General features: G+C 36.2%; 1 protein-coding gene across 4 annotated transcripts in view; it reads left to right on the top strand.

The window, feature by feature from the left end:
• Positions 1-15969, top strand: part of SPICE1 (spindle and centriole associated protein 1) — a 64454-nt gene that overhangs the window by 40271 nt on the left and 8214 nt on the right. For all 4 annotated transcript variants that reach the window (XR_013482957.1, XM_021007135.2, XM_021007134.2 and 1 more), the window contains 6 exons: positions 2928-3059; positions 5581-5731; positions 6247-6462; positions 10016-10497; positions 12723-12906; positions 15530-15632. Coding sequence is in view for 3 of the 4 variants with exons in the window: in XM_021007135.2 (XP_020862794.1) it covers positions 2928-3059; positions 5581-5731; positions 6247-6462; positions 10016-10497; positions 12723-12906; positions 15530-15632 (1268 nt within the window). In the remaining variant the exon portion in view is untranslated. The remainder of the gene's footprint in view (positions 1-2927; positions 3060-5580; positions 5732-6246; positions 6463-10015; positions 10498-12722; positions 12907-15529; positions 15633-15969) is intronic.

Genomic DNA, 15969 nt, shown 5'->3' with positions numbered 1-15969 from the left:
ACCAGTTAATTTTATTCTCCAGCTATGACCCTTTCATCTTCAACTCACCCTGTGCCATCTCTCTCTCTCTCCCTCTCTCTCTCTCTCTCCCTCTCTCTCTCTCTGTCTCTCTCTCTCTCTCTCTCTCTCTCTTTCTCTCTCTCTCTCTCTCTCTCTCTCTCTCTCTCTCTCTATATATATATATATATATATATATATATACACATATACATATATATACATATACATATATATGTATGTGTATATATATATATACATATACATATATGTATATATATATGTATATGTATATATATGTATAATTTTTTCCCTCCAATTACCCTAATGCTCACAAAGGTCTCATGAGTTATAAATATCATCTTTCCATGCAAGAATGTAAGCAGTTCAACCTTAATAAGTCTCTTATGATTTCTATTTTCTGTTTACCTCTTCATGTTCCACTTGAGTCTTGTATTTGAAAGTCAAATTTTCTATTCAGCTCTGGTCTTTTCATCAAGAATGCTTGAAAGTCCTCTATTTCATTGGATATCCATTTTTTCCCCTGAAAGATTATACTCAGTTTTGCTGGGTAGGTGATTCTTGGTTGTAATCCTATCTCCTTTGCCCTCTGGAATATTATATTCCATGCCCTGCGATCCCTTAATGTAGAAGCTGCTAAATCTTGTGTTATCCTGATTGTGTTTCCACAATACTTGAATTGTTTCTTTCTGGCAGCTTGTAATATTTTCTCCTTGACCTGGGAACTCTGGAATTTGGCTACAGTATTCCTTTGGGGATCTCTTTCAGGAGGAGATCAGTGGGTTCTTTCAGTTTCTGTTTTGCCCTCTGGTTCTACTATGTCAAGGCAGTTTTCCTTGATAATTTCTTGGAAAATGATGTCTAGGCTCTTTTTTTGATCATGGCTTTCAGATAGTCCAATAATTTTTAAATTCTCTCTCCTGGATCTATTTTCCAGGTCAGTTGTTTTTCCAGTGAGATATTTCACATTGTTTTCTAATTTTTCATTCTTTTGGATTTGTTTTACAGTGTCTTGATTTCTCATAAAGTCACTAGCTTCCAATTGCTCTATTCTAATTTTTAAGGAAGTATTTTCTTCAGTAAGCTTTTGGACTTCCTTTTGCATTTGGCCAGTTTTGTTTTTTAGGGCATTTTTCTCCTCATTGGCTTTTGCCATTTGGGTTAGGCTATTTTTTAAGGTGTTATTTTCTTCAGTATTTTTTGGGGTCTCCTTTAGCAAGCTGTTGACTTGTTTTTCTTGATTTTCTTGCATCACTCTTATTTCTCAGTTTTTCCTTTACTTCTATTACTTGCTTCTCAGAATCCTTTCTTGAGCTCTTCCAGGGCTTGGCACTGATTTATATTTTTCTTGGAGGCTTTGGATGTAGGAGCTTTGACTGTGTTGTCTTCTGGTTGTATGTTTTGATCTACTTTGTTACCAGAAAAGGATTCTATGGTCTGATACTTCTTGCAAGGTTTGCTTATGATACCAGCCAATTACTTGAGTTATAAACTCTTTATTAAGGTAGAGGTCTGCTTCAAATGTGAAGAATGTACTGTTCTAAGCTTTGGGGGTTTGTACAGCTGTTTTCAGAGATACTTCTAGGGACCTATAAATTTTCAGTTCTACCAAGGTGGTGTGATAAGGGGCAAGGTGTTTACTCCTTTTCTGGCCTGTGCTGTGGTCTGTGAGTGATCACAAGCACTCTTTTCTATCTTGGAACTATGAGGAGAATTTCCTCTTCATGGCCACTACCAGCTCCACCAGGCCAGTACTCCCCCTCGCCCCAGGATACCTCTCAGAACTATGACCCAGATCCAAACATGGGCAAAGCGAGAGATTCCTGCCTCAGCTCTGGCAAAGAGATCCCTGCAATCCTCCTCTAATCAGCCACCCAATTCCCCCTCAGTCTGTGGGATGGAAGCTCAGGAGGCAGCCACCGGTCCAGGGCCACGTGGGAACTGGGGTTGAGACCTAGCTTCTCTCTCACCACAGAAAGAGACTTTTCCCACTGACCTTCTAAGTTTTCTTTGGTAGGTTGAGAGGTCTGGAAACCACCACAGCTGCCTGTGATTCTGTCCTCTGAGGCCTGTCTAGGTTTGCTGTGGCCTGCACGCCCACGCCGAACTGCACTCCTCTCCCAGCCTGGCGTGATATGCCTTTCTGATTAACCATCTACGTTGTCTTGGGCTGGAAATTAGTTTCACTCTGTCTTTTTGTGGGTTATGCTGTTTTAGAATTTGTTTAGAGCCATTTTTTATAGGTATTTGGAGGGGCTTGGGGTAGAGCTTAAGCAAGTCACTGCTTTCCCTCTGCCATCTTGGCTCCATCCCTCAACTATGAATTTTTTTTAAATGTATAGGCCTTTTGTACATTAAAAAAAATGATGGGAAATAAGTTCTAGCAATAGAACCATACTGAATTAAAAGATATGATCAATTTTATGACTCTTATTTGTGCACTTACTCTTGAAAATGCTTAATAATTTAAATCTATAGTCATTCACTTTTGAATCTGCACCCAAATTTTCATTAGTATAGTGCTAGACATACTACTGTTCTCTTACCAGATCTCATGATATTAACAATTGAGATCAGTCTTCAAATTGTGTTATTTCAGGAATGGTTTGTATTGTCTAAAATTCTTCCTCATTTAAAATAATTTTAAAAGTAGCTTTAAATTGTGTCATATCAGCTGAATAGTCTTCATTGTTCATCATGCCCTTTTTAATTCTCTTAAAGAAGGGCTGAGGCAGCTTAATTTATCCAGTGGAATCTTAAAATGTGAAGTATCATTCTGATTAGCAGTATAAGGCATGTATTTCTGTGTATTAAAGCATGTATTACTTTTCATGATTCTTTCTTTTGAATAATCCTCGCTTCTTTCCCTCTCCCTTTTAACTTGTGAATTTGTTACCTTTTTTTCTTAGAGTGAGATGCAACTGCGTAAGGAGGTAGATACAAGGCAACGCCTCGAAGTGGTATTAGGTGATCATCGAGAATTGATTGATGCCCTGACTGCTGAAATTCTCCTTCTCAAAGATGAAAATACTGCTTTACAAGTACTTTAATAAGATTCCAAACTTTTAATGTGTGATTATTTTGAAACCTACTGTAAAGATTTAATAAAGGATTCTAGTATAGCTGTTGATATTATAGTTTCAGTATTTGAAACTAGTCATAATTACTTATTAATTATTTGTTCTTATCACCATTGACAACATTTATTGATCACTTGCTGTGTACTGAGTAGTATGCTACATATAGAATGTTGAAAGAGGCACAGATATGGTGTACCCTCTGAAAGAGCTGATGGATCTCTAAAATGGTATGGATTGACTCATGCTAAATACCAGTAGAGTAGTGTAGAACTGAACTACTACTTTTTTACATTATAATCTGTAAGAGGCACTTTGCAATTATATTGTGTGCCCTTTATAGTTGTGTGAAACATTCATATGTACTAAATAAGCTGGTACTTAATAATGATTTTAAAATTCCTTCAGAAATATTATATAGGGTAGCAGTTTTCAAATTTTAGATTTCATTTATTTATTACACATATATTCAAGATATGATGATTCAGGAATGTTGTTTAGATACAAAATAAGAGACAAAATGGTAGACTCAGAGGACCTGAGTTCAAATGTTACTCTGTTATGTTGGTTAATATTTGTGTGATTTTGGGCAAGTCACTTAATCTCCATGGGTCTGAGTTTCCTTACTTTAAAATGAGAGGTTTGGACTAAGTGGTTTCCATGGTTCCGTCTTGCTCTAAATCTACGTATTATCATATTGTGTTATTGTGCTGTCAGTCTGCTTCTTTGACTACGCGTGAAAAGATAAAAAACAAGGTAAACGTTAGTAGTATTTTCCGTCTCAGTAGAAGTAGTTGAGTGCAGACTGGCTGTTCACTTGTTCGGGATGTGGCAGTGGCCTTCTTATTCTGATCCGGTTTAGGTTAAATGGCTTCTGAAGCACAGCTTCTAGATTCTGGGAGAACGGAGTCAAGTCCTGAAAAAAAGCCACAGTCAATAGAGTTATTACAAGGGCGTTTTTGGTGGAACCTTGCCCAGAGGACATGAGTTCATGTCTTGATTTTTGGAAGAATTAAGACCAGTGCAGCTGGCAGAAAAAGGGTACTTGGAGAGTTGTGATGAAAAATTTAAAAGTCCGTAAGATCAGAGTGTTTGGTTGTTGTTCAGTCATTTCAGTCGTGTCTCACTCTTTGTGACCCCATTTTTGGGTTTTCTTGGCAAAGATACTGAAGTGGTTTGCCATTTCCTTCTCCAACTCATTTTATAGATAAGGAAACAGAGGCATACCAAGTTAAGTGACTTGCTCAGGGTCACACATCTATTAAGTGTCTGAGACTGGATTTGGACTCAGGAAGATGAGTCTTCTGACTCCAGTTCTGGTACTCTATCAGATCAGAGAATTACAGAAGCCAAATTTAGGAAGAGTATCAAGGAGTAATTAGGTAGTCATTAGTGTCAAAGGGGTAAGATTGAGAAGTACCTATTCAGAATTATTTCATTCAGTTAACTTTGAGTGCATTTCTCTTCACTATCACCAAATATGCAAGTGGCATAGTTGAAAGAGTATGTGGTTTGGAGTCAGAAGGCCTAAGTTTGAATCCCAGTTCTCTTAACTTTTCTGTATGATTTTAATCTTTTTGGACCTCACTTATCTCATATAAAATGATGGGTTTGGGCTCCAGAATTTCTGAAGGCCCTGCCAATTCTAGAACCTCAGTGCCTGTGCTCTAGAAAGCTCTTTCTATTTTTTAAAGCTCTTTTATTTATTTAGTCTTGTGCTTTTATTATTATTATTTATCGTCATTTGTGTTTAATTTCTTTAATTTCTATTATGACCCTAAGTATTTCTCAGGATATCTTTCATAGTCTTTTTTTTTTTCTATCTCCTAATTGTATTGGTACTTTGCTTTTTTGCATTTTAAATTGATTTTTATCGTGTGTGTGTGTGTGTGTGTGTGTGTGTGTGTGTGTGTGTGTGTGTGTGTTCTTTTGCCATTTCTTTTCTCTTTATTGTCTTACAGTGTTGGTGGGGGGAAGAGGAAAAGGGGGTAAGTGGAGAAGAGGAACCTAGCTCTTTTATTAGATCAGTTTCTAATTTCATTCAATTTAGAATGTAGGCCTTTGGGGCCATACTGCCTTATACCACTAATTTATCAACCATAAAGAAAATAAATATAGTAATTAGTAACTGATTTTGTCCTGAAAATAAATTCATAATTCAAAATTCATAAAAGCTTATGGAGTTGAATTGCTATATGGTAGATTGTAAGATCTTGAGGGCAGGGACTTTGTTTTCCCCATTGCCCCCATAGTGCTTTGCATATAGTAGACACTTAATATCTGTTGAATTGAATATCACAGGGAGTCATTTTTAGCCTGTTAGACTAGAATAAAATTATCCTAAACTTTCTAGAATGCTTTAAATTATGAGTTGGATAGTTTCTCTTAATATACGTGTTTTGTTTTTCCTTTTTCTAATTCAGATGCTTTGATTTCAGGATATGGGTGTGTTATTTTGTTATTTTTTTTCCTTTATCTTCCATAGGCAAAGTTCCAGCAGTACATGGTAACAACTGATGAGCAACTAATTTCACTCACACATGCCATTAAAAGTGTCCCTGTAATAGGATCTATCAGAGAAGAAAGTGTAGCCTCAGAAAGGGGAGTTGCAGTCAGAAGCATTGCCAGTAGTCAAGGTATATGTGTGGGTAGTATTGAATTATGTGAAACCATGTCTGGGTCGTACTGGATTTTGGAAAGTTGTATTTTATCTTTTATCGTTGAATATGACTGCAAAGTAATGACATTGACTTTGATGTGTGGCTTGTAAAATCCTTCTCATTACTTTGTAGGCATACTTCATTGTTCATCATGACCATCAAGTGAACCTTGAGAACTTATTGTAGTGATGAACATGATCTCTCTGAAGTGGTTTTCTTGTAGTCCCCTGGATAGCTCCCCAAAGCACTTCTCTTTCCCACCATCTTTCTAGGGCTGCATCCTGGAATTAGAAGTCGGGGCCTTGATATTCAATGCTGGGAGGGTCAGAAGCTGAGTGATGGAGGACGTCCTGTATTAGTAAGGTGTAGTGAGAGACTGTAGCTGCCTAGCATTCCAGGGAGACATACATAAATTCATGTGGAATGTTCCCATTGTTGATGTGATTCCTGACTTCTGTGTACTTAGTAGAGCCTTTTTTCTTTTTCTTCAGAGGCTCCAGTTGTAAATGATAATGTCTCTGTTCCATTGATATTCAGAAGAGATGAATTCCCCCAGGAAGAATTACCTGTTAAACTGACTCAGTTGCCAAATCCCACAGATGGTTTGAACCTTGCCAATAGTTTACCAGCCCATATGTTTGAGCCAGCTGTTATGCTAACACCTCCTAGGCAAAAGAACAACCCAGAGTTCCCTCCATTGCAGGAAGGTAAGGAAGCTTCTTGTCTAATTCAACTCAGCAAACATTTCTTAAGTGTTGACTGTGTTAAAGGCCTTGTGTGTAGTATTGGGAGTGCCAAGATAAAAATTAAATAGTCCTTGTCCTCAATGAGTTTACATTCTAGTTGGGGGAATAAACATACACAGATAGTAAATACAAGGTATTTGGGGATGAAGAGAGTACTGATTATTGGGGTAATTATGAAAGGCTTCTTGTAGGAGATGAACCTGAACTTGGCCTTGAAGGAAATCGAATTGTAAGAGGCAGAGTATGTTCTAGGCATACCGTGTCCTTTGTGAAAATGAGAATACCAGGTGCTGGGAAAGGCTGGCATCACTAGACCATACAGTATGTGAAAAAGAGTAATAAGAAAAGAGGCCAGAGAGGTAGGGTGGACCTGGACTATAGAGGGAACACCAGACTGAAGAGTTAGTATTTTAACTTAAGGCAATAGAGGTTCGAGGTTTTTTGAGCAGATGAGTGACATAATGAATAAGACAACAAGCCCATACTTGTGCCTTAGGAGGATAATTTTGGTATCCTTTCGGAGGAATGATTGTGAGGAGAGAGTCTGAAAACAGAGACCACATAGGAGTCAGTCATCCAAGCAGAAAGTGATGAAAGCCTCTGAGGTAGTGGTTGGGCATGTAAGGTCATAAAAGGGGATAGATTCAGGAGACTTGGAGGTAGAATCAACAAAACTTAGGAACTAGATAAGGAGGATAAAGACTAAGGAAGAATGAACAGTGACTCAAAGGATTAGAACCTCATTGATTGGAATGAAAATAGTACTCTCAACAGAAATGGAGGGACTGGGGGAGGGGCAAGTTTAATGAGGGAGATAATGTTTTAGAAATGTTTAGAAAATTCTAATCATAACACACGATATCTATAGATAATGCTATCTAGCAGGCAGGTGATATAAGATTATTTCTGGAGAATGGTTATTACCATATTGTTCCCTTTGGGGAGTCATCTGCATAGGAAAGAAAGAAGAGAACCTAGGATAGAGCCTGAGGGGGTCCCTTGGGTAGGAGACTAAGGATGACCCAACAGAGGATCATCAAGTCAGAAATTAAGTTGGAGTCAGGGAGAGGTCAAACTGATTGGGTAGAACTGGGAGAGAGCCATGTCCTGGAAACTAAAGGAGGAAGGGGTCAAAAAGATGGAGATGTCAAGTAGAAGAGGATTGAGAAAAGGCCATTGGAGTTAGCAGTTAAACAGTCATTGGTGTCCTTGGAGAGAGCCAGTTTCAGTTCAGTGCTGTGATTGGAATATAGATTGCAAGATTTTGAAAAGTGAAAACCTGGCAAGTTAATGAACATTGATAACTTTTTTGAGCAGTTTCATTGTGAAAGGGAGAAGAGAAATGGGATATAAGTCTTTAGATTAAATGAAATTTTATTGTTAAATTTTCCGTGCTTAGCACAGTGCCTGGCACATAATAGGCACTTTAAAAATATTTATTAACTGACTGACTCATATATAACTTAGGGTGCTCCTTGTTATTTAATAATTTTTAACCTACAGAATGAATAAAAGGAATGACTGTGTCTTGTATAACCCAAAGATACAAACTTAAGAAATTTTTACATTTGCTTAATAATATGTTAGATGACAGCATCTGTTGATAAAATGTGACCAAAGGAGAAGGCTGCCATATATTCTGGGAACTGTGAAATTGAGAGGTGTTTTAGGTAAGGAGATAATGGCAGGAAGACTACCCTTACCTCACCAAAAATTTTCTACTTAATCTATTGAGGGTTTTTAATTCTTTTGGGGGTAGAGCTGAAATTTTATCATGGATTTTAGATGAGAACGTAAAAGGAAATGTTAAAGAACTTTGAGAAAGGATTCCAGTACACAAGTTATGTCCTCTGTGTAGAATTTGTGGAAGGATAGGAGGATGGGATGAGAATGTTTAGATGGATTGTGATTGGCACCTTTGAAGGCAGTACCACATTTATGAAGTTGTGGATCAATTAAAATTTTGTCATTTAACTTCAATACTTTCAAAAAGTATTGAAGTTAAATGTAAAAAGACTAGTTTTAGAGCCACCTAACTTAATTGGAAGGTGTTTGGTAAATTGAAGTATACTTTACCTATATTTGACTATATTTGAGAGTTTAAAAAAAACTGCTCTAATTCTTTAAAATTCTCTCTAGAATTCTTGGAGAAAGGATAACTTGCTTTAAAAGATTGGTAATTTTTTATTATGTAAAAATTGTTAAGAAATATTGAGTTGCTATGTAGTATATCTTAGAAAATTCTATTGATTTGAATTTAATTAAGCCTCTGATTTCAGGGGCAAGTGAGTGAAGAAATGGCATCAATATGCATTGACGACTTTTTCTAGCACTTTGGCTGTGAAAGGGAGAAGAGATATAAGATGGTAGTCTTTAGATGATAATGAAATTTGATTGTTATACTTCCTATATATAGGAGTTGTTTCAGTTCTGATACTAAGTCCAGTGTAAAACTTCATTTCCTAGTATAAAAACCTTCCTCAGAGATTTTAAAAACTGAGGACATAAGATGAGGATAGAGACTTAATAAAAATAAAATACAATAAAATCTTTTGCATCGAAGTTAATTGCAATTTGTGATTCTTTGGTGACTGAAGTTTACTTTCATGTAGCTGACCTTTTCATAGATATTAGGAAAATGTTTAAAAGTATTTTAGAGAGAGAACATTTTCCCAAGCATTTTCAATTGTTTCTAAAACTATTGTTACAGTGTTTTAATTGAGATAATTTTTGTATGTTCATTAAAGCAAGGACCTTTGTAGATGATACTTTGTTAGCCTACTTCAAATTATTTTATATCCTTGAAAGTTGTAAAATTCTTTAAAAGAATTCACTAATTTTTATCAACCTTTCTCCTATTATTCAATAAATTCAAAGAACACTAAGTACTGGGTTGTGTCCAGGGAGATAGAAAGATAAGACTTGCTCTAACACTCATGAAGCTTACAATTTAGTTGGAGAGGCTGTGGCATATACATAAATAACTGTAATACATAATTAGAACATAAGTTCATAAGAGAGGTACAAAGTGCTATTTAGCTTGAATAGTTTTATGATGAATATTATTTTAAATCCTTAGATAAAAAGTTTAGTAAAGATGTAAGTGTGAAGAAAGGGTCCATTAGTAAATAAAATGTCCTTTAGAGAATAAAGAATCATTCTTTCAGAACAATAGGAAATCATTTTAAATATCAGACTTTTAACTAGTAATATGAACCCAGATCAAGATACTTTGGCCTTTGTTTTTCCATTCTTTAGCCAAAATATTTGTTAAATGTGAATTTGTCAACTTGCATCCCAGAATGATTTGGTAGAGTAAAATCAGTCTGTGCATTAGGATAAGTGGCTTGTTTCTGGCATGTTCCCTGTTTGAATTAATGAAGCCATTTGCAATCTAAATCCTTGCATAAAGATATTTCTTTGATATTTCCATATTACGCTCATGACCTTTATATATATCATGGACTTGCTATAGATTGAACTTCATTGCTCATTTCTTTATTCTTATCTGTAGTATTGAGGAGGACAGTTCAGACTCGTCCTGCCCCACGTATTCTTCCAAGTGTAGAAATAACTGAGAAGGAACAAAATTGGGAAAAGAAGAACTTGCCTAGTGCTGTAGAAATTCCAAACTCAAATGAGGAAAACCGTCTCTTCACCCAGAGATGGAGAGTTTCTCATATGGATGAAGATTTAGCGAACAAAACCCAGCCTTTATTTGCTAGTGTGCCGCAGGCCCAGTGCCCTCCTTCCCATTTTCAGCCCTCAGGAAACTGTACTTTTCCAGAAGAACCTCCAGTACTTGGAGATGGACAGCAGCTAAGAACAAACGAGCCTTTCCTGCAGAACAAAGATCTGATGGCACGAATTGCTGAGTTAACGCTGCAGAATTCTGCTATTAAAGCACATCTGAACAATTTTATAGGACCCTCAGGGGAACAAGGGGATGCACCTCAGGACCTGGCCAAACTGGAAAATATAAATGACATGACAACAGTAAGTACCAATCACAGATTGCTTAGTTAGGGATGAATTCAGGTTTTATTTAGTAACTTTAGTATATAGATGGATTTATGTCTCCTTAGTATTCCTACTTGGTCCTTCTGTAGCTGTCACTAGAATTCTTAACACTCATTTAATCAATTGTCATAATTTATAGTTGTTATTACTTTTTAACTAAAACTGGACCTTCCTTTGAATTACGTGTAAAAGAATGGTATGTACATGCAGTCTTCAACTTATGCAAGGTTTATTTATCAAAATTTTAATTATAGTTTGTTATTTGTAGATTGGAAAGTTACCATCCCATACAAACTATTATAAAATGTGGTTAGGTTCCCAGGCTAGCCCATAAAAGCCTGTTAACCTACAGTGTAACTAACTATAAGGTTTATTATTTTTTTCAATGGGAAGAGGTAATCTGAATTCTGTTTTGGGGATCCCAGGAGCAAATCTTTACCGCTCCTAGTCATGAATAGGATTCTACCTATTTCCCTTTTACTCCAGCAATTTAAAAACTTCAACAAGGGTTAATTAAGGCTTTGGAGTATGTATGTCATGTCGTGGGAGGGGACTCTTGAGCATCTGCCATATTTTAATGGTGGATGTCGCAGCAGGGGAAGGAGAGGAATGAAGGGATAGATGAGGAAGGCGTAATGGTAGCTATGCTTCAATCAGAGCTCTAGTAAGGGTAGATCAGGGCTCCAGTGAACAAATAGGATTTTCCTGGGCAGTGGATCACAGAGGGGTAGGAACTATAAGTTAGAAATTGAGTCCCACAGATAGTAGCAGCAGCAAGAACTCTGGCATAATAGGGTAGAGAATATTGGCAGTACAGCTGACTAGTTGTATGTGTGTGGTACTTATTAAGTCCAGGACTTATGATATAGTGGATAGTGTGAATAGTGGACTGCTTATTTTTTGAGTATTTGAGGATAATAGTTGTGTAAAATTTTTAAAGAGCCTTTGACACAAGCTTATTTTGGTCAAACACCCCCACCTCTCAGTCTAAATGTTAAATAAAAATGTTAAAAATGCTTTTGCTTTTTGTAATTACTGTATACTTGCAGAGTCACACTGCAGTATAGAATCTTTACTTGTTCTTTTACCGTGATCCAGAATACTTCCTAATTTCATACTTTTTTCGGTCTTGCTATTCTGTTAGTGGACATAGGCTATCAATTAATGATCTCTCTAATTTGTATTCCTCTTCTTTCCCCACCAAGGGCAACATCTGTCTATGAAACAATTCAGAGGTTCTGATATATGTATGTGTGTGTGTGTGTATATATATATATATGTATATGTATGTATATATAAACGTTACAAGAGCATCCCTATATAGAATGTACAGTTATTCCCTTGTTATTTATTTCTTCTTTGCTCCTTTCACTGTATGTGTTTACTACCCTCTTGCAGTGTGTTAGGAGTTAGATATACTATCAATAATAATAGGTTGGTAAAGATGGATAGATTGAAACAATTTGATAAATAATTTCAAGGAAAATGGTAAAGTTTAACTTGAAAGCTGTTCCCATGTCATACCAGGTGAGCAATAGCCTGAAATCTCTGGCCGGCTTTTCAAGCCTTCAAGTCTAGATGCATCCTGACTTAGGGCATATAGAAGGGCCTGGGCCAGCTTCTCTTAGTTTTGCTGCCTGTACTGTTTAAAATTAGCTAGGGAGAGATTGCATCTAAGGAGTGACTGAGTCTTTGTGGCAAGTTACTGAGCTCTCATACATAATGCATTTGTGTAATGAAACAAACAGTCCATGAAAATCTCTTCCCCCTCAGCCCTTCAAGGATTGGTGCAGACCAATCTCTGTTTTTATTAAATCAACATAGTTGGTCTCTCTAGGTTAGGAAGACATTCTGGAGAAGCTATGATGAACAGTATAGGTTTTGTCAGCCTCATTCCCCATGAGGGGATAAGCTAAATTGAATGGACCTGTTGCTGGTACATATTTCAAGTCGCATAGAAATGCATTCAGAGGGAAAAGGGCTTATTCAGTGCCAACACTAGAAGAAGTAATATTCCATAGCTATAGGCAAACATTTCTAATTGCAAAATATGAAATTCTGCTCTGTTTGGCTATGCAGGTTTATAGAGAGCACTGTTTGCATGATTTTAGTAAGTAGTTCTTATGAGGAAAAGAGCTAGTTTATATAAAATGCTGAAAGATAGTATAATTGAGTTTTTGAATTCTTATTTTTCTTTAAAGACTTTTCCAGCTATGCAGCCACAAACACCAAACAGCATGGAGGAACGAATAGCAGAACTGAACCGCCAGAGTGTGGAGGCTCGAGGGAAATTGCTGCAGTTAATAGAACAGCAAAAACTTGTCTGTTTGAATCCTTCCCCTCCATTAGGTTCCCCTGGTCATTCACCTTTGAGAGCATGGACTGGTGGGTATTGTGGTTTAAAAAGCTAGGAATAAGAGCAGTAGATGAATAATTAGCATGACTATGAGGCTGTAGTGTATGGGGGGGTGAGGTAGGAAAGAACCTTTAGGGTAACATTGCACATTATGCTGAATGCAACCCTGAAGAGCAAAACTTTTCATTTATCTTTTCCCTCTAAGCACCTCTATTACAGATTCAGTGACCATAGCAGTAGAATTGCTTTGACCTCTAGCACCACTTTGTAGACTCCAAAAAGATGTTTTTGACAAGTTTATTGAATAAGGGGAAATTAATTACTTTCACTTTTTCATATAGCACTTGTCCTAGAAAACTGTTTGATACAATAAATAGTTACTAAGCAGTGACTCAGTTCACTTAAAATACTATGTTTTTTAATTGATGCAATTAAAAAATTACCTATAAGGGAATTAACTTGGCAACTGTTCTGTGAAATTACATTTTAGTTTTGTTTTCATACATGAGATATTGGATATATGTATATAAATCACTGTGGTACAAATATTTCTAAGACAGTCCTGTTTTTAAGAAATTTACAATATATTTGGGAAAACAAAAGTAATATTTATGAATTAAATATTAAATATCTAATATAAATTATAAATGTAGAGGTTATGACAAGGAAGAGTTCATTGTAGGTAGGAACATAGCACTATATACCTACTTATGTTTATGCATATGTAAGTATCCACACACATAGGAGATTATAATAGGTATGTAGAATATGTATTTATAAAATGTGCATGTGGTGCACATAACATACGTATATGTATTTGTATACACCTGTTAATATAAATATAGATATGTGCTTTAGGATTTACAGTTTCATAATACTTTTATAATTTGCAATTTTATAACTTTAATATGTCCTTTTGAGAATTCTATTTAAATTGTATAATATATGTACGTGCATACATATATATATATTTTAGGATCTATATATTCTTTGGGGGGGGTGTGTGTAGGAGGTATAATTTGAGCTGGGCTAGAAGGATGGAAAGGACATAGATGGTAATGGAAAGGAACAACATTATTCTAGGCAGAGAGAACAGCATCATAAAGAGGCTGAAGCAGCAGTGACCAAATCTACCAAACTGTGGCAGGTTCTATGTGTGGTGGTAAATAAGTTTGGATAGGTAGAGTGGGGTTAGTTTACAGAGGACCTTGAAAACCAGGTAGAAAAAAGGATAGATTTGATGCAGTAGATAATAGGAAGGCATTATGAATTTTTGAACAAAGAATTTAACGTGGAGAAAGTGTTGTCTTAGGAAGATTAGTGTGTTGATCATGTGACAGATGACTGGACAAAGAGATTTGAGGCAAAGATGCAGCCCACTGGCCATCATACACTAGATGGGTCTATGATAGCAACAGTGAGAAGGTAGAGGAAAGGGAAAATTTTGAAGGACGTGACTTAAGTGACAAGACTAAGTTTCAGACTGGAAGACTTGAAGGATGATGGTTTCATTGAAGAAACTTGGTAGTTGGGGATAGAAAAATAAGCTTTTTTTGGTGGGAGCAAGGATGGAGAAGAATATGATAAATGAATTTAATTTTGGATATGTTGGAGAGGATGACATATTTATCTAAGAAACAGAGGATTCCTTGTTGCCTATATAAAAAATACATTGGACAAAAGGAGTCATATTTTGATTACGTGACATTTATGCATAGTAAGTCAATTAACTTGCTTTAGTGTAGTGTGTTGTTTAATTAGAATTCAGTTTGGTAGACTTTTTAAAGCACTGACAGGGCATTGTGCCAGATCCCAAGGGAGATAGAGTTCAGCTAAGATACAGTCCTTATCCTTAGGAAACTTCTATTCTGGTACATTTAACTAATGTATGTAGTAAAATGGTCTAGTACATCTATGTAAAAGATGTTTAATCTAAATGCTTTAATATTTAGAGGATTTTATCAGTCTGGATACTCCATCCACTGATGCAGGTCACAGCTCTTGTCTATTTTAGTACCTAGATAAAATACTCATTAGCCTATAGTCAGCTTGGTGAGGAGCCTTTCCAAATTTAGCCATACTATGGTCCTTGGGCAACGGACATTACTAGACTCATTCTTGAAGCATTTCCACCTGGAGTTGTTTACATTTTGCTGGCATAGCTTTTGATAAGCCAATGTTTCTTCCAAGTAGAAGGGTGACTTTTTAATTTCCTATTACCTCTTAAACTCTTTTACTTACTTAACAAATGTTAAACTCTTCAGAGAAGCATCTGAAAACTTTCTTTTGTCTGAAAACTTCAGACACATGACGTTTGATTGAAGACATCTTTGGGTTTCTTTTAGATATTCCCTGTTTTCCATTTGTTACTTTTAAAAGTTTACCATGGTTTCTGTTACTAGAAAGTTTCTGATTACATGGGTCTCACTTTACTGGGATGTTATGTTATTAACAGCAAAAACTACATTATTTTTTTTCCCCACAATTCCATTTTCTAATAACTCAGGCATATCTGTGGGTCATAATTGTCAAAAAATAAAAAAGTACTGAGCAAAAAGATTGCTAATATATAAATTGTAGCAAGACACAAACAAAATTGAATGATCATTTCTTGAAAGAGAAGATTAATGGAACTAATATTTTATTTTCTAGAAGGTGGAAAGAGGACTATTGAGGTGTCTGTTCCAGGGGCAGAAACTACAGAGAACTCAAAAGGCAGTGCTATTTCTCCTGCCAATGGGATGAATGCCAGAAGGTGGGGTTATTGTAAATAAATATGTATTAAACACCAGAAATACGAGAGGCACTTTGTACAACTCTTTATGATAAGGTATTTGTAGTCTGATTTAGTTTTAGTTGAGAGGGTAGATTACTTGGATAAAGAGAAGAAAAGAGGTCAGGAGCAAACCATAATTGGGTATGAAAGGACTTGTGGACCAAGAAGCTCCAGAGAAAAGTGGAATTGAGGGAGATTCGGTTCTCCCAAACCCACTTTTTTAAATGAAACTAATACTTTATTGACTGGAAGGACATATGCAAGCACACTTATATACTGTAAAGAACCTGGGCTTATCTAGGCATGAGTCATCTTT

Source organism: Phascolarctos cinereus, unplaced genomic scaffold (genome assembly GCF_003287225.1).
Source record: "Phascolarctos cinereus isolate Bilbo 61053 unplaced genomic scaffold, phaCin_HiC Scaffold_726;HRSCAF=1367, whole genome shotgun sequence".
Taxonomy (NCBI): Eukaryota; Metazoa; Chordata; class Mammalia; order Diprotodontia; family Phascolarctidae; genus Phascolarctos; species Phascolarctos cinereus.
Note: the sequence above shows the minus strand (reverse complement) of the source record. Positions and strands in the feature narration are given on the sequence as shown.